This window comes from Nannobrachium achirus, assembly GCF_963921795.1.
Source record: "Nannobrachium achirus genome assembly, chromosome: 17".
Taxonomy (NCBI): domain Eukaryota; kingdom Metazoa; phylum Chordata; class Actinopteri; order Myctophiformes; family Myctophidae; genus Nannobrachium; species Nannobrachium achirus.
Window position 1 is genome coordinate 18,087,509 of NC_137824.1, and position 27,562 is coordinate 18,115,070.

At 43.4% G+C, this 27,562-nt stretch overlaps 1 protein-coding gene across 12 annotated transcripts in view; it reads right to left on the reverse strand.

Moving 5' to 3' along the window:
• ankhd1 (ankyrin repeat and KH domain containing 1) overlaps nt 1–27,562 on the reverse strand; it is a 63,747-nt gene that overhangs the window by 11,865 nt on the left and 24,320 nt on the right. For 2 of the 12 annotated variants that reach the window (XM_080745981.1, XM_080745979.1), the window contains exons 8-33: nt 27,195–27,350; nt 25,950–26,031; nt 21,739–21,930; nt 20,793–20,902; nt 20,579–20,666; nt 19,601–19,728; nt 18,800–18,943; nt 18,447–18,549; nt 17,594–17,868; nt 14,962–15,255; nt 13,112–13,270; nt 11,467–11,953; nt 10,955–11,094; nt 10,730–10,841; nt 8,571–8,716; nt 8,001–8,143; nt 7,105–7,318; nt 6,190–6,365; nt 5,287–5,449; nt 4,383–4,478; nt 3,874–3,990; nt 3,268–3,436; nt 2,558–2,757; nt 1,784–2,160; nt 1,121–1,273; nt 630–695 (exon numbers count right to left, since the gene is read on the reverse strand). In XM_080745981.1, the coding sequence (XP_080602107.1) occupies nt 630–695; nt 1,121–1,273; nt 1,784–2,160; nt 2,558–2,757; nt 3,268–3,436; nt 3,874–3,990; nt 4,383–4,478; nt 5,287–5,449; nt 6,190–6,365; nt 7,105–7,318; nt 8,001–8,143; nt 8,571–8,716; nt 10,730–10,841; nt 10,955–11,094; nt 11,467–11,953; nt 13,112–13,270; nt 14,962–15,255; nt 17,594–17,868; nt 18,447–18,549; nt 18,800–18,943; nt 19,601–19,728; nt 20,579–20,666; nt 20,793–20,902; nt 21,739–21,930; nt 25,950–26,031; nt 27,195–27,350 (4,490 nt within the window). Of the gene's footprint in view, nt 1–629; nt 696–1,120; nt 1,274–1,783; nt 2,161–2,557; nt 2,758–3,267; nt 3,437–3,873; nt 3,991–4,382; nt 4,479–5,286; nt 5,450–6,189; nt 6,366–7,104; nt 7,319–8,000; nt 8,144–8,570; nt 8,717–10,729; nt 10,842–10,954; nt 11,095–11,466; nt 11,954–13,111; nt 13,271–14,961; nt 15,256–17,581; nt 17,869–18,446; nt 18,550–18,799; nt 18,944–19,600; nt 19,753–20,578; nt 20,667–20,792; nt 20,903–21,738; nt 21,931–25,949; nt 26,032–27,194; nt 27,351–27,562 lie in introns of all 12 variants that reach the window. The other 10 variants (XM_080745980.1, XM_080745978.1, XM_080745977.1 and 7 more) reach the window with 6 other exon arrangements.

Here is a 27,562-nt window from a genome sequence, read left to right on the forward strand (position 1 = left end):
CAATAAGCAAGGTAATGTATCATTACATCAACATCAATACATCAAATGCATAGAAATATCAATCTAGAAAAAATAACATAAGTAGACCAAACACCTAATCAGTAATAAAATGTTATATAAAACCTAAAAAAAAAGCTATCTAGCTTTCATGTATTGTCATTGAGAATAGGAGAGTGCTACGGTTAAGTGCGACAGGGAGTTTATTCCACAGTTTGGGGGCCAAGAGGGCGAATAGACCCTATTCACGGCCCGCCCACGCACGCACGCGCACTCAGCAAATTTCTCAGCAACTTCCTGGTGCTGACGTCAGCTTTGAAGGGTAAATTAATACAGAAATTGCTGGACTTAAAGCCAACAAATCATTATTTCGAACGGTAAAGTAAATTATAACGCTTTGTGCCTTTTACTATCTTGTGTTCTTGATCATGCTAGCCGTATTTTATACTGTACTATTTGGAAATTGCATTAAACTCTATAGGCTTTTAGTAGGGTTTTCCCCTTCAACTGTGACGTCAGCACCAGGAAGTTGTGCAACGTGAATTCGGTCAATTTGTCCTGGGGTTTTTAGCGAGGGTTCTGTCAGCATCCTTGTGTTAGCAGATCTGAGTGAACGGGTGGGGTTGATATACCTTTGGCTGCTTTGAAGGCCAGCATCAGTGTTTTGTATTCTATGCGAGCCGCACCTGCAGGAAATTCTGTGAAAGTTAATAGTTTGAATGGGTCTGTATTCGGTTCAACACTTTAGTAGCCACTGTGCAGAATATCAGAGTTCTGTGTGCTTCATCCTGGATTAAAGCAAAAATAAGATCTCACGACTGAAAAAAGTGCTAATGTGCGATTTGTGAAACATTATGACCGCTTCCATAGAAAACATGCTGTATGGAAAGGAAGTCACGGCGACTGAAAACTTTAATCCATGCATCCTCAAGGTACGACAAAAGAAAGGATTTCCAAGTCAGGAGGGACACTAGCGCGTTGCCCTCATCTGCTCTTGCAAATGAGAGCCCGCCGAGCCGGCGAAGCTGTACGTACAAGGGATTTTATTAGGATCAATGACAAAAGAGAGCTAATGGAGTAACAATGAGTTTAATGAGGTAATAATGAGTTTTGCTTTGCTGACCTTCTGACAACCTCCTTCCAGCCTTCCTCTCTCTTCTGGCCTCGCTTGGGGCTGGTGAGGCTGAGCTTGCTGTTGGGGGAGGTGACGGGCAGAGACATGGTCTTGAACGGTGACGGCAGAGAGCTGAGGGTCGACTCGCTCGTGTCGTGAGCCCTGAGGGGAAGAGAGAAAGAAAGACACGGTGGAGTTCAATTAAGGATTGCTGTTGGGGTATTTATTGGCCAAGTACATTTTCACAAGCCTGGAACGATTTTTGTGTTGGCTATTCAAAAATAGCAGATATTCAAGCTTGCAGCGTGTCAACTCGTGCCGTGCTGCGAGCTTGAACATCTTGAATTTTTTTTGAAAAATCTTTAAAGTGTGACAACTACTGATTTAGTCGGCCACAGGTCTAAATGGTGCCAAAAGGGGTCTTTTTGATAAGCCCTAACACAATGGTTCTCAAAATGGAATCCAGGGACTTTGTGGGTTCCTTTATAGGGGTCTAAATTGACCCATACAACTCTGTAACTCTAACAGCATACATATGGAACCAAATGGACCCTGACCGGGTCCATTTGGTTCCATTTATACTATCAGAGTTAAGGGGAGACCTTGAAATGTAAAAGTTTGAGAAACACTGCCCAAACGCGTCACTGAACGCTGCGGTGTCAACCCACTCACTTTTGCGTGGGTTTGGAGATGGAGACTGTGACCTTGTCCACCTTGCTGTCGTGGCTGTGCGACAGCGGCGCGACGGAGGCGGGGGGGAAGTGCCTCTTCTCCGGGCCGGGCGGGAGCGTCTGAGAGTGGGGGGCCGTTCCCGACGGGGCCGAGGAAGAGGAGGACGAGGACGAGGAGGAGGACGACGAAGAGGACGAGGGGAGGTCCGGGAGGTAGTTGAGCTCCTGGCTCTTGCCCCCGCTGCTGCTGCTCTCGCTGGCGCAGTCGGTGCTGTCCAGGGGGTCCGAGTCGCTGGCGCCGCCCGTCAACCCCCCGCCCCCGCCCCGAGGCTCTCCGTGGATCTTGTTCTTGTCAGCCTTGTGCTGCGCCAGCGCCACCTGGAGGAGTTAGGGAGGAGTGGACAGAAACTAAAGTCAAGTTTAGCTTCTCCACCCTGGAGCACTGGATATAGAATGGAAGACGGTGATAAACTAAACAATGATTGTGTTTGAAAAAAATGTAAATATATGAATATATATCTCGTATCGACCGATTTGACCATGCATTTAATCAGATATCGGCCAAAATGTACCATTCATAAGTTCACCACGCATCACCTTGTAAGCCTATAGATTGGCTATTTTCACAATTTTTTTTAATCTATTCGATCAATAATTGATTATCTTTTTATAAACGGATTAAATTGACTAGTTTCATTAACTGCTGCTATATTGGTATCAGCTTTGAAGCGTCCACAAAAAGGCTACGAAATACCTACAGAAACATGGCGGTTACCTGCGGGTCCTGTAATATGATTGGTTCGTTGGGCGAGGAGTCCTTGGTCTTGTTCTTCTTGCTCTTGCGGTTGGCGCTGGGCGCGGCCGCCACGCTTGCTCGCTTCTTCCCGAAAGCCGTGGTGAAAGTGGCGGAGGTGGCAGAGATACCGATGGTGGTGGTGGTGGTGGCACTGGGAGGCTCGATGGGAACCTCCGCTTCTGTGAGGGTGAGAAAGAAAGAAAGTCAAGTTGTTTAATGCAACAAAATATGCTGTTCACTAATTATTTTGCACAGTCATGGACCTCATCTCATTCAAACTGGGAGAGCATCAAGTCAATTTAGTTTAGAAGGCATTTTGTCGAGCTCAGGTCTTGGTGCGACAAGGCTGACCACTGACAAAGTTTCAGTTGACGAAACGGACGTATTTCCTACTGAAAATATGCATTTTGTGTTCGTCTCGCTTAACCTGTTCGAGCAGAGATATCCAACTATACGTCAGATTTACTGTGTGGAAACAATTCTGAAACATTACTGCATTGCAGAACCAACACAAACTTTAGGGCAGGTCCTTCATTATTGGGATAATTGGATGGTGATATGACTTGTTTTCAATGTATTGTCCTTAGACACATCCTCTGACTTTCTGGCTACGCAAGACTAAGCAAACAACGCTATGTGGCAAAGTATAAATCAGTCCTCCAGTACAGCAGGTGGGGAGCGTTCCTTACCTTCAGCAGAGTCCTCCTTCTGCTCCTGCATCTCGTTGTACTCGTCCTTCGTCTTCTGCTCCTCCTCTTCCTCCTGCTTCCTCTTCTGCTCCTCCTTCTTCTTCTTGCGTTTCTCCTTGCGCTTCTCCCGCTTGGCAGCCAGGGCCTGCTTCTTGCTCTCTTCTCTGGACTGTTGGGCCGAAAACAAGGGTCAATTTTGTAGACTTAAAACTATGATGAACATTTTCTTTATGCAACACACCGTTATGCAACGCAGTATTATTGTTTATTCAATTTCTGGCACTTATGCCCTGGCTAGTGGCTACACTAGAATGGATCTTTTTCTAAACGCACATTTTCGTTTATCCGTATAGAAAAATATCCAGGTCTACATGAGTCAACAAAAATATCTAGCTCCACATGATCAGCTCCAATAAGCATGCCATTGCTTCTCAGGTCAAATATTTTTATGCGATTAATTTAGATTAATTAATTAAAAAGCCTCTAATTAATTAGATTTAGTTGTATCTATATCAAGTCCCAGCCCTAGAAAAAGGTTATCAATATAATGTTAAGTGCTGAGAAACCAAGGACCCTAAAAGCTAGTGCAGGTCTCCATTGTTTTACCTTCTCCAGGTCCAGCTCCTTGAGCAGGATGCTAGCGTTCTTGTTGGCCTCCGCTGCCTGCTGGTCTTTGGCTTTGACGATGGTCTCCATGCACTGGTGGCACTTCTTCAACAGCTCCTGGAAACAGCAGGGAACAAGAGACGGTTAATGGTGCTGCACCCATCTTGAGCCGATACCAATGATTGGATTCAAATAAAACAATAGGCCAATTCCTACATTGAACCGATATATATTTGTACAAGTGCAAGGCTCATGTCCCATCGCTCATGAATCTACATACATTTACAGGCACTTTGGAAGAAAGCCAGCCATCATTCAAAGGCCCTGTATGTTTTTTTTCAAAATCCTAGCCAGTGGCTCATTGTGTGATCATTTAATCAGAACAAGTAGATCAAAAGCAGAAGATCTGCTACTTTTGCCATTTTAGAATTTGAATCCTGAAAAACGAACAGTTGGACATATGGTTTCCACCCGACAGAGACGGGTGTGTTGTGTCCCCATCATCCTACCTTGTCGGCGATGGTGGCGATGTATCTCATGCACTCGATATCTGAAGGAAACTGGTTGACCTCCTTCACCAAGTACTGCACCACCTTCACGTGACCCTGCAAACGTTCAAAGTCCACTGATTAGACACCAAGAAGAACCCATGTTCCGCCAATAACACTTCATCCCACAGGACAACAGGACCAGGAATCACATGTTGGAGTCACATGTGGGGACGGCAACGCGCTTTGCTTTCCACTTCATTAGCCTGACGCTGCTCCTCAGGTCAGGTCAAGTCACCATGGCATTAGTGCTGTCACCATCATGACAATGTAATTGATGATAAATGTGCAGCTTATGATTTAACTCATTCACTGCTTTTTCAAAATGGCCCCCAAGTTCCTCACTGCCACGTTCCTAAATTTCTAGTGCACGGATACATTTTTAGTGCACGGATCGTGCACGCTCATGCCTAGATCATGCACCATATGTGTAGTACTTTTTCACAGCTTTCAAACAAAAAAATCCGCTTGGAAATCCGTTCAGGCATTCATGAGATAGAAGCCTTCAAAGTCTTCAAATGTAAACAAAGATGGCTGCCATTTTGAAAGATGTGTTTGTTATGGGGCTAAACATGCAATTTCGCATGCAAAAATAGCTTATATAAGCAGTGTGAAGTGATGACTAGGGATGGGACAATATAAAATTTCAAGTCACATAATTGTGATTTACGATATCGCGATAATCAAAATATCCCCAACAACCATTATCTTGGGGTGGAACATTTGCCAAAAATAGCCCATCTACAAGCTTTGGCAAAGAGATTTGGTAGAGTAAAAAAAAAAAAGACTATCAATTACGTTATTTCCAGGTCCGTTTGACCAATTATAGAGGGTTTAAATGGTACCATGAGCGGGGTGACCTTACCTTGCGGAAAGCAGCCATGAGCGGGGTGATCTTGCGGTTGTCGGCTGCGTCCACGTCGGCGCTGTCGTGCACCAGGAGCTGGACCACGTCAAAATGGCCGCCGTTGGCCGCCAGCCAGAGAGGCGTGTTCCCTTTCTTGTTGCGCACGTCGATGTGAGCGCCCCTGGAAGGAGAGGAGGCGGTTATCATGGGATGTCAAGATGTCAAGAAGTCCACAAATATGTACTATTATGACTTTATGCCTTTATACTTTTATGCAAGGAGAGAGAAGCCCAAGTTATTTGCATACCGGAAATAGCCAATCTACAAGTTCACAACGCAAGTTCACACACAGTATAGCCTACTCTGTAGCGGTCGAGTCAACGGCAGCGGACTTTCATGGCAGCTAGTAGGCCTACAGTAAATAGTAATAAAGAAATCGGCGTCGCCAGTCTATTGTGTCTAAAAATACATAATTAGACACTTGTACGCATGCCCACCCCCACTCAAATAAGAATCTGTGAAATCACTAAAACGATAGAAAGCAGTAAATGAAAAGGTTTTAACACTCATCTATTCGTTGCTCTAAGTACCATCTAAAACATGAACCCTTGATGTAAAACAAAACTAAGTTGTCCTTTAACCTGTCTGGTGCCAACCCCGAGTTTCCCGAGTTTGTATTGGCCTACCATAAGTCATTTGTAACAAAAACTGTCAAATAGCTGTAATGGAATAAAAACTAAAATGATTTGTCTCTGAGATAGTAGTGGAGCAGTAGTTCTGCATTTTTCAATCTGAAATACTAAAGTAAATGTAACTCAAACTTGTACTTAAGTACAGCACTTGAGTAAATGCGTTTACTTTCCACCCATGATTGTAGACAAAGTAAGACAACATGCTTGTTTGCAGCAGTCCAGCACTCACCTGTTGATGAGCAACTCGCAGAACTTGTAGTGACCTTTATCGGCGGCGATGGTGAGCGCCGTGTCCCGGGACGAGGGGACGGGGGGAGCGTTGACGTCCGCCCCTTTGTCCAGCAGCACCCGGCCCACCTCTGCGTAGCCCCCCGACGCCGCCTCCATGAGAGGGGTGAGACCCGTCTGGTGATGGAGAGGAGAACCATTCAATGATCAAAACCACACAGTGACACAGTTAACATAAATCACAGAAAGACTGGATTGTTTTTTGTTTTTTTTCAGTGTGCGGACCCGCACTAGGCCCATCCTGACTGGTCCACCAGGACAGGCCACTCTCGCAGGGCCGAGTCCTGCACAAGCCCAGCGGCAGCAAACTCTAAAACAGAGCCTGCTGTGCCGAACCACACATACAGAACCTTTATCTACCAGCCCTGTAACACCGTTCCAGACACGGGTCTTCTGGACAGCTGACTAGGAGCTGGACTAAAACAGCATAAACAGCTCAGATCTACAAGCTCACAGTAGGCTGCGATGGAAGATGCTGTGAGCTACTTCACGTAATTAGCGAGACCAGCAGACTGTCTCACTAAAGTGTTCATTTCAAGGTCAAAAATCTTCGTCTACTACCTTTTTTCACTGACGAAAACCAAATAAAAACTAAGCTATGACGGCTAAAACTAAGACTAATATATTGACAATTTCTTCAGCAAATCCCTGGAACAAAATATTTTGAGATGGATGTCGGCAGTCAAATACATATATTTCCAGGCGTCCTTGACAATAAAAAGTTTGAGCGCCACAGATCATAGAAACATACGTTTTTTGTTTTTCTTCAGAAAACCGCTAGGATTTAGAAGGCCTAAATGGGCTAAATCAAATCAAATCTTCAAACAAAAAGTCAAAATTAAAACCCTGGTCTCACCTTGGCGCGGTGCTCCACGTTGGCCTTGCGGTCCAGCAGCAGGCTCACGACCTCAGCGCGCCCTTGGAAGCAGGCCAGGGTGAGAGCCGTGTTGCGGTTGGTCTCGATCTGGGCGTTGATGTCTGAGCCCATGTCCAGCAACAGCTTGACCGCCGGGACGTGGCCGTTCATGGCCGCCAGCATCAGAGGAGAGATGCCCAGCTTACTGCCAGTCCTACACAAACACACACAAGAAATGTGAAATGGATTAAAATCTGTGGTTTTCAACCAGTGGTCCTTGAGTGGGTTCCAGGTGGTCCCCACCTAAATGATGGAGAGTTGGTAACCAAATAGACCCTTATAGATCTTTTACTCTTGCGAGTGTAAATGGACCCATAGAGTTAAATTATTGTTAAACATCTGCATTTCTTAATTTAGAAGAAGTCTACACAATTAGAGCATGTAGAAGAAGCATTGTTATATTGATCAACGTTTTGCCTGTTATCTCTCACTAACACTTCAATACATCATGGAATTGTGGCCAAGATCTTATCCAACAGTGCATTTGGCCACTGCCCACCATAATTCTGACAGTGTACAAATGGAACCAAACAGACCCATTAGGTTTCATTTGGTTCCATTCTGACAGACCTGTAGGGGTCTATTTGGTTCTTAACTATCAATGGTTTAGCCAAGGCCAGCCCCCCGGAATCCCCCCAAGAACCACTGTTCTATACAGCTCGCTCTGTGGGAGCCAAGCAGTTAACAATGGATAGGTGTCAATGTTTGTATCTTGCAAAGAAGTGGCAAACACGAGTACAAACACAGACTGTTTGACCCACAGTCCTCCATCATTACAATACTCCTTGCAGGAGTTCTTTTTAGCGACCTAAACAGAACAAGTTGCTGCTCCTCACCTGGAGTTGATCTCGGCCCCGGCGTTGAGGAGGATCTTGATGATGTTGACGTAGCCTCCGGAGGCTGCCAGGCTCAGAGGCGTGTAGTCTGAGACGTTACGGTGTTCCTTGTTGGCTCCCCGCAGCAGCAGCAACTCCACCACCTGAGAGCACACACACACACACACACAAGACCCAATGCTCTGTGTTCCAATACCAGTACCAATCCATACACTTTATAGTAACTTTAACACTGTATTATGCTTAGGCACACAAGTGTGATACTGATGTTACTAAACGTACTACACTTACGAGTACGACACATACAGTACCGGGTAAACTGAATGGCTTAGCCTGAAATCTAGACAGATTGGCTCAGTTCAGCTGACTTTAATTTATATATTTTTTTACTTCACAGAGACGCAAAGTGCACTTTGTTCTTTTAGGAGCACTGCTTAAAAAAGTCAGCTGAACGGAGCGAATCAGTCTGGATTCCAGGTTATGGATGGCCAGGCTTTTTTGCCTATAATGTCATGCCCCAAAACAGGAGATGCCTGGTTGAAAGTGGTGAGTTTTTAAAAGTGGTTTTACCTCCTGCCTTCCCCCAGAACAGGCCAGAGAGAGTGGGGTGTCTTTGGTTCTCTCCGACTGGGCCTCGATGTCGCCCCCTTTGTCCAGGAGGACCTCCACCACCCCGACATGGCCGGCGGTGGCAGCCAGGATCAGAGGGGTGAAACCTGGAAGAGGGAGAAAAGACATTTTTGTCATTTGTACTTAAAATGTTATGTTCCGGTCACTATGAAACCTAGATCTCCAGTTTACACAAAATCTAGTTTCAAATGGTCTGCATAGATGGACCGGTCACGTCCGTGACATAACCCAAGGTGTCCCAAAACGACATTTCAAACCAGTTAACATTGAAGTCTCACGAGGTCACTTGTCATGTTTTGGGAACAAATCACACCCTTAACCCATTTAGGCCTGAACACATTATGACGCAATATTTTATGCTTTAACTATTGAAAAATAGCAGATATACAAGCTCACAAGCTTGTAGATCTGCTATTTTTGAAAAATCGTGAAAATTAGAATTTTGACCCGATTCTATAAGTGTCTTTTGAATCCTTCAAAGATTTTTGGAAAAAACCTAGGTTTCTATGTCAACAATCTGGCCAGCCATCGTCAAAGAAAAGGTCCTTTTCACTTAAATGGAGCTCAGTTAGTCTGTTCTTGAGAGACTACTATGTCAGTGGTTCTTAAACCTTTTCATGTGAAGTATAAATTATATGTATTTGGCCACGGACCCCCATTTCAAAATATCTAGTTCCAGGGACCACCCAGAAGCAAAATTGAGTTACAAACGTTCGCTTTGAAAATACATATATTCAAAGATTTGCACACATTTTCACGACTTTTTCAAAAATAGCAGATCTACAAGCTCGCAGCGCGGCACCGAGAGTGCCGCGCTGTGAGCTTGTATATCTGCTATTTTTCACTGGTTAAAGCATTCAATCATTTCTAGGCCTAAATGGGTTATACGCAAAGGGCCCACTAACCAAATATAATATAACATTTGCTATGCTCCATCTGAACTACACTTGGATTTTGTGTAGTTATTATCCCCGGTCGTAATTTACCAAATGTCCAGGTATTTCTAGCTGTCCAATCCTGAGTACCTGAGATGAATAACAGTCCAAGTCCATATTTCTTTTGTTTTTGTTTAATATAGATATTTTTTGATTTACCAGACTGTAAACCACAAACTAATGATTTTGAATCTGTTAAATTGTTAACGCACTCCTCCCTCATTTTGTTCAATTGTCTGTTTTAATGTTATCTGCTCCCTTTGTCTGCTGAATATTGCTTGTACAGACTTATACTGTAGTTCCACAAACTGTTGGAGATACACAGTTTTTCCACTTTGCATAAGGATTATGTCTTAAAATTCCTAATATATATGAGTTAAGTAAAAAAAATCAAATTCAACAACACGAGGGGGGAGTGCATTAAGAATTTAACAGATTAAAAACTTCTAGTTTGTGGTCTATCTATATTCAAAATTTTAAAATATGGGCTTTTCGTCTCAGGTACTCATCATTGTTTTCTAGTTAGACCTGATAGGATGGGGAAAAAACTGCAGAAGGCCTGAGCTAGCCGAGTCTAGACTTTTCTTCCTACGGAAACTCAGATCTTTTAAAGTCAGGTGTTTATTATTTATCAGTGCATTTCAGTATTTGCTGGGATGGCAGCATTACAGCTGATTACATTACAGAGGACAAAACACTGAATCAAGTAAATCAAAAAGCCTGGTTCCATTATTGGAATTACCCCACAACTCTGAGGACATTGTCACAGAGTAACGTACAAAGAAAGGACAATGACCCATTACTGCAGTACGAGGGTCATTTTAACAGCCTGAGAAACACTTTGAGTGGTTGTTTATGTTTTATATTAACAAAGTGTAATAAGTGTCCTTCATCCACACGCATCCATGCGGTATTTCAATAAGGTAGCTGTCGAACTCATGAACTGCACTTTATGTGCAGTGATCTGTGTGTCTGTACAGTTTGTCACGGAGGAACACGCTATTCCTTCTGGTTCCACAATGCACTGAACAGGCGTCTAGAAGATCAACCTGGAAGAAGTCACTAGTGCACTGACAGAAATGCCCTCCCTGCCTGACCGGCTTCCCTCCCGTGGACACAGCCGATTGTATAAATAGGCACCGACTGCGTAGGAAGCGTCCATACCTTTCTTGTCCCGGTGTTCGATGTTGGCTCCTCGCGCGATGAGGACAGACACCAGCTCCTCGTGTCCCCCAGCGCAGGCCAGCGTTAGCGCAGTGTCATGGTTACTCTCCGTCTGCGGTAGAAGGAAGAACCAAAAACAAACACATGTTGAAATTCATTCAACATGCGTGCATGACAGTACATACAAATGTTTGTCTGTGTCGTGTAGACGGCCGGAGGACTTACGTGTGCGTCGATGTCCACGGAGGGGTAGAGGGGCAGGACAGCGGGGGGCGAGGCCATGTTGGCGGGCGTTTGCGAGGGCGGTTGGGACAGGGGCGTGGGCGAGGTGGTAGTGTTCAACATGGGCACGCGGTTGCTCACGGCTGCAACGCAAGAGAAACACCACCTTAAACACCTCGGTAGCAAACATTTATTTATTTTCAACTGAAAATGTGTTTAGGGGCACACACCAGTAGCTGACTGGATAGAGTGGGTCTTTCCCACTCTCTGCCCCCAGTTCCTTGTTTGTATACTGTATCGTATGCTATTTAATACATTTTAAAAACGTGAACCCAGGTAAATGCATCCTTAACCCTATAAATGTCTGTTAACCATGAAAACAACATTTCCCTTCCGAGGTCCACGATAGAAATATTGTCCCTACACAGTCGATTTCTCAAATTCTACTATTCTTTGCAGGAACATCTGGCCCTCACAACTATAGCAAAACCTAACGTGCACACACAGACACTGACCTGCCATGATGTCATCCAGCGTGTCCGTGAGCGTCTGTGCGGGCGTGGCCACCATGAGTCCGTCGGGGGCCTGCTGCTGGTTCAGCATGCCCGCAGGTCCCAACCCGGCCAGCTGCTGACCCGGCAGCACCTGCTGCTGCTGCTGCACTTGCCCCAGCATCTGCTGCCCCGCCAGCACCCTCTGCAGCTCGGGGCTGGTACTGCCCGGGTACTCGGCGGGGTTGTAGTCCGGTAGGGGCTGGATGGGGACGAAGGCGGCCTGGAGAGGCAGGGGCGGAGGCTGGGGCTGCTGCTGTTGCTGCAGCGTCAGGGGCGACGGGGGGAGAGGCGGCTGCGGTCCGTCTCGGTACAGGATGGTGTCCACCTGAGGTAGCTTGGCGTAGTCCACGTCCTCGCCCTCCACCTCCTCCTCTTCATCCTCCTCCTCCGAGCCTTCCTCCTCCTCTTCCTCGTCGTCTTCATCGTCCTCCTCCTCGTCCTCTTCCTCCTGACCCGGTGAGGAAGCAGATTCAACTTTAGCATCTTTTTTAGTTTTAGTTTTTATTTCTCCCAATTTAGTCACCATGCCAAGAAGCTTGGAGACTTAAAAGGTCCATTTTGGATCCCCGGTGGTCCCCGCCCGGACCCTTCTTTCAGAAGCAGTGCTCTAAGCTCTTCTAGCCCTTCAATTATCTCTTCTCTAGTCTCTTCCGATAAGTGTGACTTGAAGGTGAGGAGCTTCACCAGGAGGATGTGACATGTGTGACACTTAGGGTTTTCGTAAATCTATGCCTTATCTAAATCACACTAAAGCGTCCCACAAAGGTGATCAACCAGTCCTAAGATATCTACATTCTATTTTTTGCTATTTTGAAACACTTTAAAGTGAAAGTGGTGAAGTCTGATGGTTTTATAAATATTTAACCAATGAAGAGTATTAACCAGAGCCTGTGACTAAATAACTACACTGGATCCCTAGGGTTGGGATCCTTTAGGATTTTAATGATTCAGGTTCCTTAGCCTCCATGACTAACCTCTTAACCGTCTGATTCCTTAATGGTTCCATTTAAAGACCCAATTCACCTCTGGGACAACCAGATCTTATTTTATTGTTGTTTGGGACACAATCAACACATTTTGCATCATATGATGCATCCTGCTGCATCATATGATGCAAAATGCATCACTAGTCATACTGAAATACTAAAATATCACAAAACACAGATTGAACACAAAAAAACAATAAAATAAGATCTGGTTGTCCCAGAGGTGAAGTGGGCCTAATGATTCCTATAGGGCAGTGGTTCCCAAACCTTTTAGCCTGTGACCCAAACTAGTGAAAACAGACGATCTAAAAGCTCTCAACGAATTGTGAGCTTGTAGATCGTCCATGTTATATATTTTTTTTTTATGTGGGACAAGAAAATGGGAATTTTAGTCTAGTTGTGACCCATAAAAATTGATGGGTCCCAACCCATTGTTTGGGAACCAGTGCTATAGGGGGTTCCAAATGAGCCGTTACAGGTCTAACTCTGAGAGTGTACAAATGGACCCTTACGGGTCCACATTCCATTTGTACACTCTCAGAGTTATGGTAGTCTATGAAATGAAAACGTTTGAGAACCACCAGCATTGTAATTGTATAGCAGACGTGAGGTCCACATACCAGCTCTGACTGTGTGATAAACCAGTGTGACAAACGGTTCCAAAGGTGAGGGAACCGATTGGGGTTCCTCAATGCTGGATCCGGTTCCTGCGGTTCCGGATCCCAACCCGCATTGGAACAAAGGTTCTTTCTTTTTTTCCACAATTTCCTGAAAAGCAACTGTGTTGGACATACAAGTACACTCAGTGGTGGTCATGGATTAAAGCAAAAATGTAATCTCACAACTGATTTACTGTATATTTCCACACTCACCGGGGGGGGGGGGGGGGGGGGGGGGGGTCTGACACTGTTTTGTGTATCGGCCGCCATTCAAATTGACGCAAATACTGTTGCAAATAGCAGCCCGGTTCTTTTAACCGATTTAGACCTGGTGCCACCTATAATTGTTTTACATTTTAAACTGGATGCAACCTCTGTCTCATTAGTATTTGCTATACATATATCAACATCACAAATTTTACATTTTTTTGAATTTGAAGGTTTTCAAAAACCATAGGTTAGCGTTTTAGAATCAGCCTCAGGTCCAAATGGGTTAAACGCCAGGGGTTCCAAATGATTTTGCTAATTAAACGCCCGGGCTACTAATTGGAAATATACAGTAACCCAATATGTAAAATGATGACGTTTTAGTAATATTGGCCTGCTGCTATTCTACATACTGAAAAAAACATCTTTAACCTTTGCTTTTATGACATATCTGAGACCATTAGGGTTTTATGGAAAATGCTTCCACACATATTGCTAGTTTGACTACTTCAAAACGCTCCTTTAAAAAGAAAACAAAAAAATCATGATAATGGCTCACTCATGCATCGAGAGCTTGTAGATGGTCTATTTATGTATTTATTCTATCAGCTGCGTAACATGCTTTCATGCAAGACAAGCTGGCTTCTATGAAATCCAAATAGAGTACTGAAGTCCTGACGTCACTTTCTCTATGGAGTCATTTCTCTATGGAGAATAACATTGTGTCATCTTAGAATTGTCTCATATAACAATTGTGATCCAAAAATAAAACAAATTGTCCTGGCGCCATTGTCAGGGAGGTGGCTCTGTATCGTTTACGATAGTCAGACACTCATATTTGATACAGTCCCTTTCTGGAGAAAATGTAATTATTTTGGTAACCCAGGTAGGAATGCATAAATTACGTCAGACTACTTCGGGGCTCTTATGAATTAAATCGTGGCGACTTGAGAACTTGAATTAACCCTTTAAGACCTGGAATTGTGTCACTTTAAATTGTAACCACTTTAACCATTGTTTTATGCTTTAGCTATTAACAAATAGAAGATCTTGTAGATCTGCTATTTTTTTTATGGTGATATTTTTTCCAAATCTTTGAACATCTTTAAATTGAACATTTGTAACTCAAATATTTGCTTCTGGGGGGTCCCTGATACATTTAGAGATGGGGGTCGAAGGCCAAATACATACAATTCTAGGGGTCCTTGACATGAAAAAGTTTAGAAGGGTTTAGAAGGATAAAGAAACCTTATGCCTCATTCACACTACAGATATATAGTTGAACGTTCAATGTAATCTCAATGGAAACCAGCTTTAAAGATGCAGGAGACCCTGAGAACGAAGCTTTGAAAGCTTTAAAGCTGGTTTCCATTGAGATTACATTGAATTACCAAGCTAAACGTTCAACTATATATCTGTAGTGTGAATGAGGCTTTAGACTGTGGACTTATGTGAACATTTTCAAAGATTAAAATAAAGCTGATCTAGAAGCTCGCTGCGAGCTTGTATATCTGCTATTTTTTTAACAGCTAAAGCATAACAATGTTTAAAGCGGTTAAACTCTAGAGTGATCCAGGTCTTAAATGGGTTTCGTATTTTCGTACCTCTTCCCCTTCCTCTCCCGGCTGCTCCTCCTCCGGTCCGACGCCGTCCCTGTGCGTGGCCTCCTCGTCCGTGTCGGAGCCGGTGGCGTGCGCCAGGGCCCCCAGGGGCACGGTGGGCAGGGCCCCGTGCAGGGCCCCCGGCCCGGGGCCGGGCCCCTGGCTCTGGCCCGCCTCCTGCTCCTCCTTCAGGCCCTTGGCCTCCATGTACTCTTTGGTGAACTGCTGCTGCGTCTTCAGCTGCAGCTGACGCTCCACCTTCTGCAGCTCCTTCAGGATCTTCTTCTTCTTCTGCACCTTCAAGACAGACGCAACACACTTTAGCGTTTGTGTCGGATTGTCCGAGAACAGGGTTCCCACTCATTTTTACCAATTCATTTTCCAAAACTTTTCCAAAACGTTTCCAGAATATTTAACCCGATTTCCAGGACTACCGTATATAACAATAATTCAGCTCAATAACGAGTCGCTTACTCCTATGCGCAATGCCCAAAGACAGGTAGTGAATGCTAGTGGTTCTCAACCTTTTCAGGCCGTGACCCCCGAAATAATCATATTTGAAGAGAGTTGAGGAATTTTGTATAACACGGTTTTATTGTGAAAATAGCCGATCTACATGCTCACAACGCCTCACGATGCGAGGCGTTGTGAGCATGTAGATCTACTATTTTCACAATTTCTGCCTCTAATATTTGACAATTTGGCCAATGTTAAATTTGTCATTTCAGAGGTATTAACAAAATCAATAACCAAAGACAACGCATAGCTATTTTTTTCCAGGACCTTCCAGGACCCTTGATCAATTCCAAAACATTTCCAGTAATGGAAAAATATTTTTCTAATTTCAAAATATTTCCAGGAATTTCATGACCGTGGGAACCCTGCGGATCGTCCGAGTAGCGCGTCGAAAAGGTTTGTTGTGACGTCGTCGCCGCTGCAGCCGTGGTCGGGCAGAAACCTTACAAACCTTTTGGACCATAATGTAAAAAATCATCTTTGTTCCCACGACACGAAGTTTTTTGGTTTAGAGGTGCTCGTTAAGTCAACAACAATGCATAGATGAAAGGAAGCCTTAATAAACTTAACTCTGAGCACACATCTGATATGGTCTATAAGGGTGAAAAGCATGTGTAATGTTTTATTTTATTTTTACTGGACAAACAAACTAGTTTAGTTTGACACGTCGGTGAGATACTTGTGTAGCACTGACTTAACATTGACTGTTGGGACACTTTTTGTTTGGTACTGCGTTGATTAGTTGTGCTTTAGGTATTGCCATTTGTGTTGTGACACTTATGAGCGTTAACATCTTTTTTCGACACTCCGTGTAAATATTCTTCTTTTTGTGACTTTCTTTTTTTCCTGCTTTATGCAGTAGTTATGCTGGGGAGGTATCAAGGCCTGGGAGCTGAACAAGCTCAACAAAACCATTAAGAAGGCCGGCTCAGTAGTTGGCCTCTGAATGGAAGGGCTGCAGTCAGTAGCAGAGAGGAGGATAAGGGACAAACTAAAGTCCACCCTGGTTAACCCCTCCCATCCTCTCTATGGTGATCTGCAGGACAGGAAGAGCACCTTCAGCTAGAGGCTCACTTTCCCCCTGAAAATGCACACGGAGCGGTACAGACTCTCTTTCCTGCCAACTGCCATCAGACTGCACAACCTACAAGTATAAGATCTTTCTCCCTTGTGCATATGGCATGTGCCGACTATGGTCGTTTGTGAATGTGTCCATTTATGTTTGTGGTGTCCTTGTTTGTCCAGTGGTTCATTTGTTTTTGTTGTCACACTATGCTGCTATAATGCCTAAATTTCCCCTCTGGGATTAATAAAATATATCTCATGTCATCTCATTCTACTTCTGTAACCTTGTAACCTTAAACTGCTTTGCTGCCTCTGGGCGACTGATTCTTCCCCTTGGGATAATAAAGGTAACTATCTATCTATCTATCTATCTATCTATCTAGATCAGGGGTTTTCAAAGTGGGTGACGGGGCACCTTGGGGTGCCGCGGCGGCAGTCCAGTGGTGCCGCGAGATCATTTGATAATATTTGGAATTTATTTGGACACTTGAAAATATATTTAGTATCATTTTAAACTTGAAGTATAAAGTTATTTTCAGTCAGTTCTAACCAAACTGGCTATTATCTCAACGTTTTCCTCGCAACATAACCACTAAAATATCATTACTGTCAGGCAGAAACCTCTGTCGCACAAAACTAGTGAAAACAGCCGATCTACAAGCACACAACGCCTCGCCATGTGTGCTTGTAGATCTGCTGTTTTCACTAGTTTAGTACATTTTATAGATGATAAATACAAAACGAACGGTTTTGGACATACAAGGTTTCCACGCGACGACGACGATATGCTATAAATATAAGGTGCTGGGAGTGAAAATTATAATGTAGGGGTGCCTCGGATTAAACAAATATTTATGGGGTGCCCTGAGACAAAAAAGTTTGGGAACCCCTGATCTATCTATCTATCTATCTATCTATCTATCTATCTAGATGTGATTATATATTAAAGGTATCTATCTATCTATCTATCTAGATGTGATTATATATTAAAGGTATCTATCTATCTATCTAGATGTGATTATATATTGTGCACGGAGCGTACCGGTGCCCTCACCTGCTCCTCTCTGCTCTTCTTCAGCTCCTCGATCTTGTCTTTGGTGAGCGGCTCTCCCTGGATGAGCTCCAGCGACTGCAGCTGGGCCTTCTCGATGGCGCTGATCCGCTGGCCCAGCTCGTTCAGCTTGCCCTCCGTCTCCTCCACGATGCACTCCAGAGGCTGGCACAGGTGGAAGGGCGGCAGGGGCTCCACCTCGGGGCCCCCCCGGCCCCCCGCCGAGGTGGGGCCGCCGCTGGGCTGGAGGGCCGCTTGCCGCTGTTTGGAGGACGCACCTTAGGAGTGGGGACAGAGAGAGGGTTGATTGTGTTGAAAGACTTGTCGACATGTTTGGATCACATATTATTGTATATGGATGTTGTTTGGATAACATATTGTATATCGTCGTTGTTGGGTGGAAACCAAAACCGTTCGCTTTGTTTTTTTTTTTTCTTTTTTTAATGATTTAAACTAGTGTAAACAGATGATCTACAAGCACACAACGCCTCGCACCACGAGGCGTTGTGTGCTTGTAGATCGGCTGTTTTCACTACGTTTGTTCGACGGTTGTTACTTTGCGAAAAAACATAACATTTTTAAACTTGAAGATACAAGGTTTCTGCCCGACAGTGACGATATGGATGTCATGGATTATCATGTGTTCTGTCTATCAAAACAAACAAATAAAAATAAAGTAATTGAATACAAAAGCAAGAACGTGAATAACAACTGAATAAAATATACCAACAATAAAATGGAGGATTAATTTATTTTTTTCTAAAAAGAGAAAACTACGTGTATTATTTTATTTAAATAATTTTGTGAATGAATGTAAAGATTTCTAAATGCATAATAAAGTTGCGAGGGTTGTCACCTTTGCTGGCGACAGGCGGGGGCGTGGTGATGTTTGAAGGGGCGCGGTCTGGCTCCTGGGGGGGCACCACCATGGCGAGCGCTTGGAATGGGACACGAGGAACCTGCAGGAGGGAGCCACGTCACTTCTGATACACTATGCACAGTTGCACACACACTATGCTAAATACTTATTAGAAAGGGATTTGTCTTCAGGTGTACAGAAGATTGATGGTGTACTTAAAAATCTGTCTTGCGCAAAGTCAAATGACTGCGGGCGGGGCTGCTGTCAACCACTGTGACTTAAGGTCTGTTTGTTTAACCACTGTGATGTTTGAAGGTAAATCTTGCAGTCAATGTCACCCGATGGCTTACCTGAGAGGCGTCTTGCGAGGGGGGCGTGAGCTGGGACAGGTCGGGGGCGGGGACAGACAGGACGTTGTTGGGGTAGTCCAGTAGGTAGGACACCACGTTGGTGTGGCCTCCCTTAGCAGCTTCAATCAGCATGGTCGAACCATCCTGACAACACAAACAAATGGAGTTTTATTAGATTTTCTGAGGGGGGAAATTCATTCATAATATTGTAATCCTAATGCGTTAACTCACAAGTATAGTAAATACTTTCAAAAAAAAGTACAGAAATATCTGCATAAAAATGTACTCAAAGTACCAAAAGTAAAAGTTCTTGTTATGAAGAATGTCCCATTTCAAGTTTTCAAATGTATAAAAAAATATTTTGAAAACAGCAGATCAACAAGCTCACAATGAAGCTCACAATGCGCCGCATCACGACACATTCTGAGCTTGTAGATCAGCTATTTTCAAATGACCAAAATGTATATAGGGCTTAAATGGTTAATCTAAATCTCTAAGTAACTAGAAACTAAAGTTTTCAAATAATTGTAGTGGAGTATTTGCCTCTGAGATGCAGTGGAGTAGAAGTAAAAGTACTGAAAATTGGAAAGACTCCAGTAAAGTAGAAATACCTCAAAATTCTACTTCAATAAGTGTACTTGGTTAATTTACACCACTGCGTATTACAAACGTGCATGCGTGTGTGTGTGTGTGTGTGTGTGTGTGTGTGTGTGTGTGTGTGTGTGTGTGTGTGTGTGCGTGCGCGTATGTGCGTGCGTGCGCGTGCGTGTGTGTGCGTGCGTGCGTGCGTGTGTGCGTTACCTTGAGTCTGTGTGTAGGATCAGCCCCGTGCGCCAGCAGCAGCTCCACCACGGCCAGGTGTCCTCCAGCGCAGGCCAGAGACACCACGGTGTGGTCGTTGTTGGCCGTCGCTCTGTTCACGTTAGCACCTGGACAGGACAGGTCACAACACACTGAGTGTCCATTAAGTTAGTCAGGACATTTTCAACAGATGGGGGACATGTCAAGACCAGTTCATTTCTCTGTAATAACATAATCTGTTCAATTCCCAGGGTCAAAGTTTTGAGTTAACAGTAGGGAAGCTCCGATCACGTTTTTGGAGGCCAATTCTGATCACCGATTTATTTTTTCATGATCTGCCGATACGGATTCATTTTCAAAGGAAAATATTTAATCTCTGTTATAGATGATTATTGATTAATTACGTATTGAGATCAGTTATTATGTTAGTTGAACATATCTTTATTGTGCAGAAGTATTAACTATTATGTAGTAACAAAATAGAATGTCAAATACAAAATATTAACATGCCATACAGTTGAATTATTGCAAATTATAGAAACAGGAATTCAAACATATTTAAACTAATATACCTATTAAGGATGTCTGCAGTTGCATTATTGCACATAACCAAAATGGATTAATAATATTAATTATTGGTGGAAAAAAATGTAGATATACTCTGTTACAAGTAAAAGTCCAGAAAAGTAAAAGTGCATCAAAAAAGCTATATTATAAAAGATCAGCTTTCTGGATCAGAGACGCCCGATCACCGATCGCGTCATTAATTGAATAAATCGGCTAATTTAAATCGGCCACTGATCGATCAGAGCATCCATAGTTAACAGCCTACAACACCCGGTTGGATCTGACGGCACCTCTAGGCATTGTGTCAAAGCGTGCTTGAGCAAATTCCAATGCATTTCAATGTAAGTTTTAATGCAAATGGTGAATAAACTTGAACTTGTGAAAGGCGCTATAGAAGTGCATTGAACTGACCTTTGCTGATGAGGAACTGTACAGTACAGAGGTGTCCCGCCCTGGCAGCCTTCATTAGAGGAGTCCTCCCCCCTTCCGACTCGTGTTCCTGGAGGGAAACACCACGACAACAACACGCTCAATCAGGGTGACAAAAAGCCCATTTCAGAAAGCACAAAGAAAGCAAGATGAATTGTGTGTTATTGTTGAGCATTAAGGTGTGCTTGATGCGTACCAGGTTGGCTCCAGCCTGCAGCAGCACGTCTGCCACGTCCGTGTGTCCGTTCTCACACGCGTACGTCAGCGCTGTGTCTCCCGTCGCCGTGGTGGCGTGAACGTTCGCCCCTGAACAACAACAATACCAGTGGTTAGGAAAGATTTTTGTTCCAAATAAAGGGTAGAGCGCACACACCAAAGCAGGTACAAAAATCATGAATAATAATTGTGCCACACAAAAAGGATTGAGTCCTACGTTGAGGCAAAAATCCAACGCCAAAACAATTGAGTAGGTACACCACCGTACAATGCTAAATAATAGCAAGCCTTCAAATGGCAAACTTTTGTTTACATAAATTAACAAACGATTGGCTTAAAATCTTGTTACAGAATCTCAACAATGGACACTGCAGTGTCTACATGACAAGAAAGAGACACCGGTGTCTTTACTGTCTACATATTGACAAGAAAGAGACAGAGCAGAAAGTGGGACAGTCAGCTGAAGCCTTAGATCTTGCCATTCGTTTCAGGGGCACAAGGCCAAACTGAGGGGCAACGGCGGCCATGGCCTTCATGGCCACCATTTCATAGACAAGATTGTGTGCACATCTCAAGCCTATATTCAGGCCAGGTGCTGGACATCAAAGTATGAGATAATGGATGGAGAAGAACGCCCGCACACTGTTTATATGCGCCAAAAAACTTACTTTTATTATAGGCAACTGCAACGTTTCCACTTTACGTCTTCATCAGGCAAAAGTAAAAAAAAAAAAGGTTTTGCCTGATGAAGACGTAAAGTCGAAACGTTGCAGTTGCCTATAATAAAAGTACGTTTTTTGGAGCATATAAACAGTGAGCAGGCGTTCTTCTCCATCCATTACTTCATGGCCACCATGAAATTCCTGCCCTGATCGCAATCCTAGTGTGCGTTTGGTCTCTCTCTCTCTCTCTCTGGGCCCTCTCACCTGCAGCCAGCAGGTACTTGACCAGCTCTAGGTGGCCCTCCTGTGCAGCCTCCATGAGGGGAGTGGAGCAGCCCAGCTCGATGTCCGCCCCGGCCTTGATGAGGAAGTCGGCCACCTCCAGGAAGCCTCCGCAGCAGGCCAGGGTCAACGCCGTCTCCTGCGTCTCCTCTGTCTGGGCGTTAATGTTGGCACCTGGACGGGAACCGAGTGGAGGGATTAGTTACTGGACGGGTTGTAAGGCTTCACATCAAGGTCCATTATTTATTTGGACATTTGAGCCACAGACCACCATTTGATGAGATTTAGCCTCTCAGACCCCAAAACGTAGAATATTGTGTATATTATGTTAACGTTGGATATGATTTTGTTCACAATTAGCCAGTAGCTATGCCCCTCCCAAAAAGCTTTTGTCCAATGCTTAGAATAACTTCCTGCTTGCCAAGATTTGCCTTGGCAAGCTGCCGGTTGCTAAGCTAGCATTGGACAAAAGCTTTTAGGGCAAAGCTTTTAGGGCATAGCTACTGGCTAATTCCATGCTGTATTGATGTGGTACCATAGGAGAGGTAACCGGCAAACAAGCAAAAAAATATTCTTGTAAATTAAGTAATGCAGATGTTTAAAAACATTTGGTTTCACTCAAGAGTTAAAGCTTACAAATTGCATTATGATGTGACATGTGAGATTGTGCTGCTATTTCCAGTAATAGTTGGGCAAATATATACATTGAATGCCAAAATGAGGATGAGATATATTCTTTGTACAGAATCTGCCCCCGTATAAAGAAATGAGAACACACCAAGTACTGATATAGTAAATTGCAATCTTTCATAACTTTTTGTATAGTTTTATAGCATTTATATAGAAATGATAAATCTCACAGCACACCTAAACTTGTCTTAATGCACACCGTTTGAGAACCCACTGACTGTAGGTTATGGGAAGCAAAATATAATAAAGACATCTTCCCTCGCAAGCTACTTGTCATCCATTAAGTCAGTTGCCAAGCCAAAGCCTAAAACCCATGATGAAAAGTCTGTTTATATTGTGTTCTACTTATTGCCAAACCACTGTGAAACAGTTTGACTAATACTCTGCTCAAAGAAGTCTGTGGGAAAAGATTTTCTGTCTCCATTATCGGACAAAGAAAGAAACCGGGGGACCAACAGTGTATTTATAGTGGAGACAGAATGTGTCAAGAATAACTACGTCTGCGACCGTAAACCACCCCACATACATTATGTACGTTACTGGTTCAAATCAATAGCCTACAATTAGCCTAAATGAACCTAAGCCTGCAAGTTATTAGCGTCATACTCAACCATGTTTGTCTGACCCAAGGCATTTACAGCCGCCTGCCAAACTTTTTTTACTGGAGACTAGAGGCTTTGTTTCAGAATCTCCATGTTTTTAGACCTTCTGAGCTGGATTGCAACACTGACGAACAAACGCACACTTTCTCCAATAGAAAGAGTCACTATGACACTGCTTGGAAATGTACCTAGGGTATGGGTCTTCAACAGGATGTATGGGACCCCAAGGGGGTCCTATAAATCGTTGAGTGATAGAAAACATTTTTCTGATAACTTTTTTTCTGAAAAAATAGCAGATCTACAAGCTCACAACGCCTCGTGCTGTGAGGCGTTGAGAGCTTGTAGATCGGCTATTTTCGGCAAAGAGCTTTGGTGTAGATGGGGAAAAGAGCAGACTAAGTACAGAGTTAAATGTGAAGTTTAAGTATTGAAGGTTCAAGTGGTTAAATATCTGAAAACACAAATTGACATGAGTCCAAAATAAACTGACGATTGTGCTGTCAAACAATGAAACTATATGAAACCTAGAACAGACTGTGGGGGTCCCTGCTTCATCTCTCTCTAGACTAAGGGGTCCTTGGCCTGAAAACGTCGAAGACCCCTAACCTAGGGGTTCACCAATGAACCAGCCTTCCTTCTTTGTCTCAACACCAAAAAATAAACGATATGCCGATAATATCTGGCCAAATACCATTACCACCCTGTGCTAACATAAAAAAGCTTGGCTCAGACAGTCAGACCATATGTTCCTTGTGAGTCGCAAAGGACCCGAATCGGAATCCAACTCCTGTCATGTCTGTCAGCTCGTGTTCAATGACTAGGCATGAAAATGTCTGCTTGAGCCACAGCCAAGCAGTCAAACATTCCACCCCGTTTCACCCTATGTTAAATACACCGCCCCACAGCACTCATATGGCCCATGGAGGAGGGATGTTTGCTGGTACAATAATAATGTTGTAAAACGGCCCCGTGGAGCAGATAGTGAAAAGATAAGAGAACCAAACAAATACCTATAATTTTTTTGAAATGGGGGGCTTTTAAAACCCATTTAGAACCCAGAAGAAAGTGTCTTTTGAATCCTTCTAAGGTTTTTTCAAAAACCCTATGTTTCTATGTCAGCAATCTGGCCAGCCATCGTCAAAGAAAAGGTCCTTTTCACTTCAACTGGAGCTCAGTTAGTCTGTTCTTGAGAAACTACTATGTCAGTGGTTCTCAAACGTTTTCATGTGAAGGACCCCCAAACTGATATTTATTTGGCCACGGAACCCCATCTCAAAATATCTAGTTCCGGGGACCACCCTCAGAAACAAAATTTGAGTTACTAACGTTCGCTTTAAAAATACATATACTGTATTCAAAGATTTGCACACATTTTCACAACTTTTTCAAAAATAGCAGATCTACAAGCTCGCAGCGCGGCTGTGAGCTTGTATATCTGCTATTTTTCAATAGTTAAGCATTCAATAATTCTAGGCCTAAATGGGTTAAGATTACACTTCATATACTTGATATAGACACAGAACCAATAAAATTCCCCAACCATAGCGAGCCTCCTATAATACAATAACACAGCAGTAATTGTTGTTGTTTGCAGGCTGAATGTACGTCTAGGTGGCTTTGACAGAACCCAGTGTGACTGGCCCTGGTTCAGTGTGTTCTTCTGGTTGATGAGTGATAGAAAAATAGCAACATGTGAAGGTAAAGTTCAGACAATTAAAGAGAGTCCAGTTCACCACCACCAGCGGAGCGGTGAGTCAGAATGACATCACACACTGCAGTGCTGGCTCTTCCGTTTTCCATTGTTTGGGCTAGATGAGGATTTTCTTCTCAAAATGTGAACGCACAAACTGAATACGATACTGACCGTATTACTTAAGCAGGGGTGAGAATAATGTGCAACCTTAACCTTATTTTGTTTTTTTTAATACGAGAGGTAATCGAACCCTTGTGAACGTTTTTTTTTTTTACTGCATTCGTGTTTTGACTACTTGCCCGGTAAAGCAAACAATGCGTGCAGTCAGAACATAAAGCTGACATACTACACACTAGGGCATTAACGAAAAAGTCGACATTACACAAGTCGACTCCCACCAGAGAAAGTCAAAAGTCGAAGTTGAAAAGAAAGAAATCCTTTGTATTTTTTCTATCATTATTTTTTCTCCATGTGTGCGTCTGTAAGGCATTCAAACGGTAGGATTGCTTATTGTCAAGGACGGAATGATCCAATATTACAGCGCTACATTACATTTGGTATAACATGGTTCTACTGTGAAAATAGCAGATCTACATGCTCACAATGCCTCGCGATGCGAGGCGTTGTGAGCATGTAGAGCATGTAGCCTCTATATATTTGACAATTTGGACAATGTTTAATTTGTCATTTTAGAGGCAATAAAATGTCCTTAAATTGGCACTTTAGAAATGTGAAGATACGCTCTATATACTTAAACGTTATGTTGGTTTGTTTACTCTCGAGTGAAAAAACAATGTTGCACATCTGGGGGCTGGCCAAAATAATTGGGGGGTTGTGTGTGATGTGATGACGTCAAGCGATAAAGTCGACTTTAATTCAACTTTTGACTGAGTCGAGTCGACTTGCAAAAATCACAAGTTGTTAATGCCCTACTTGCCCAGGCTTATAAATAAAAATACTGTGTACAGTGAGTGCGATTAGCTCCCATTGTTTATTTCAATCAAGAATCTTAAATCAGGAGGACGATGGACTATTTGTTATGGTTATGCTGATCTTCTGATTGTCCTGCACATCAGAGCTCACGCTCTACGTTCCTCCTCTATTGCCCAGGTATAGAACCACACATATCTGTGTGTCACGTGAATTATATGAATTCTCTCTGAGTCTAGACCCCTGGTGGTCCGGGTGTGGTGGTGGGAGTTCCTTACCTTGAGCCAGCAGCAGTGCCACCATCTCCTCATGGCCTTCTCTGGCTGCCTCCATCAGGGGAGTGTAGCCCTCATCGTTCACCTGCACGCACAACACAAGCACCAGCATGGCTCAACACAAGCACCAACCTCTGTACACTCTGAAAGTCTATAACTCTTAGAGTTATATAGCCAGGTAAGGGTCCATTTGGTACCATTCGTACACTCTCAAGAGTTACAGTGGTCCTTAAAGGTGATACACCATGAAAATTCACTTTTCCTATTTTAAAACCTTTTTTTGGGATCCCACTAGCACCTTCTATCCTCACAAAGTCCCATTTCTGACCGTTGTGTCTTTCTCTGGTTTTGGGAAGGTGGAGGTTAAAAGCATCCCACGGGTTCTCAAAACAGGCTGTCCAGATTTGCTGCCGTTTGTGACGTCATAAACGGCCGTTTTTGAAGATTTTTTTTTTTTTTTTTTTACTGCAGCTGAAAATGCTCTGAGAGCCATTCAAAAATGAGAGGCTCTCTTTTCAGGAGTGGTAATTTAGCCTCAAACCTTTTGAAAAACGTTTTTGGGACATAAACAATATGACATAAATACTTTTTAAATGCATGGTGTATCACCTTTAAATGCTGCATCGTGGCTTTTGAGTGTGCAGCCTTTTCTTTACTTTTAGGGCATCTTTACATGAAAAAGTTGTAATGTAATGTAACGATAATGATTATGAATTAATTTGTATAGCACATTTCTAGCCATAGTCACAAAGTGCTTTACAGAGCAGGATAAAAAAAAAAGTAGAACATTTAGGGGAAACCACAACAAAAGATCAATGTACAAAAAGGGTTCGACACATACAGATCAATCTCAGATTAGAATATTTTGTAAAATCACCCCAAATCATAACTGACTTCGGAAACTTCCCACTGGATTTCAAGCAACTCTGACTTCAGAAGGTTGACATTTTTCTAATACAAATCCTTGTTTTAGTGGTCTTGTGTGATATTGTAATATTTTGAAATATGGACTTTTGATATTCATGAGCTGTATGCCATACAAATTCAAGATGTTATAAAAAAAAAAAAAAGAAATGGAATAATTCACAGAATGTCCAATGTATCTAGAATATATGAAAGAAATTTGTGAACGTTTCAAGAATATTTACTTTTACAAAATACTCAAATTTTCTGAGATTGATCTGTACAAATATAGCAAATGAAGCAAACAAACACTTTAGGAATGTGTGAGTGTGCTGGTTCTCCCACCTCTTCCAGGTTGGCTCCTCTCTCTATGAGCAGGGCGGCCAGCTCCACGTGTCCCCCGCAGGCTGCCAGGGTGAGGGGAGACTCGAAGGAGTCGGCCGGCATGTTGACCTGCGCGCCGCTGTCTAACAGCAGTCGCGCCACTTCCACATGGCCGTCCTGGGACAGCGGAGAGAGAAGACACAATGGGGGGGAGAGGTAAGCACCTGATGCTTGGGGACACGTGCTCGGCGTCGAGCCGAAGGCTGCCACGGTTAAGGCCTAGAATTATTGAATGCTTTAACCAGTGAAAAATAGCAGATATACAAGCTCACAGCGCGGCACTCGTAGATCTGCTGTTTTTGAAAAGTCGTGAAAATGTGTGAAAATCT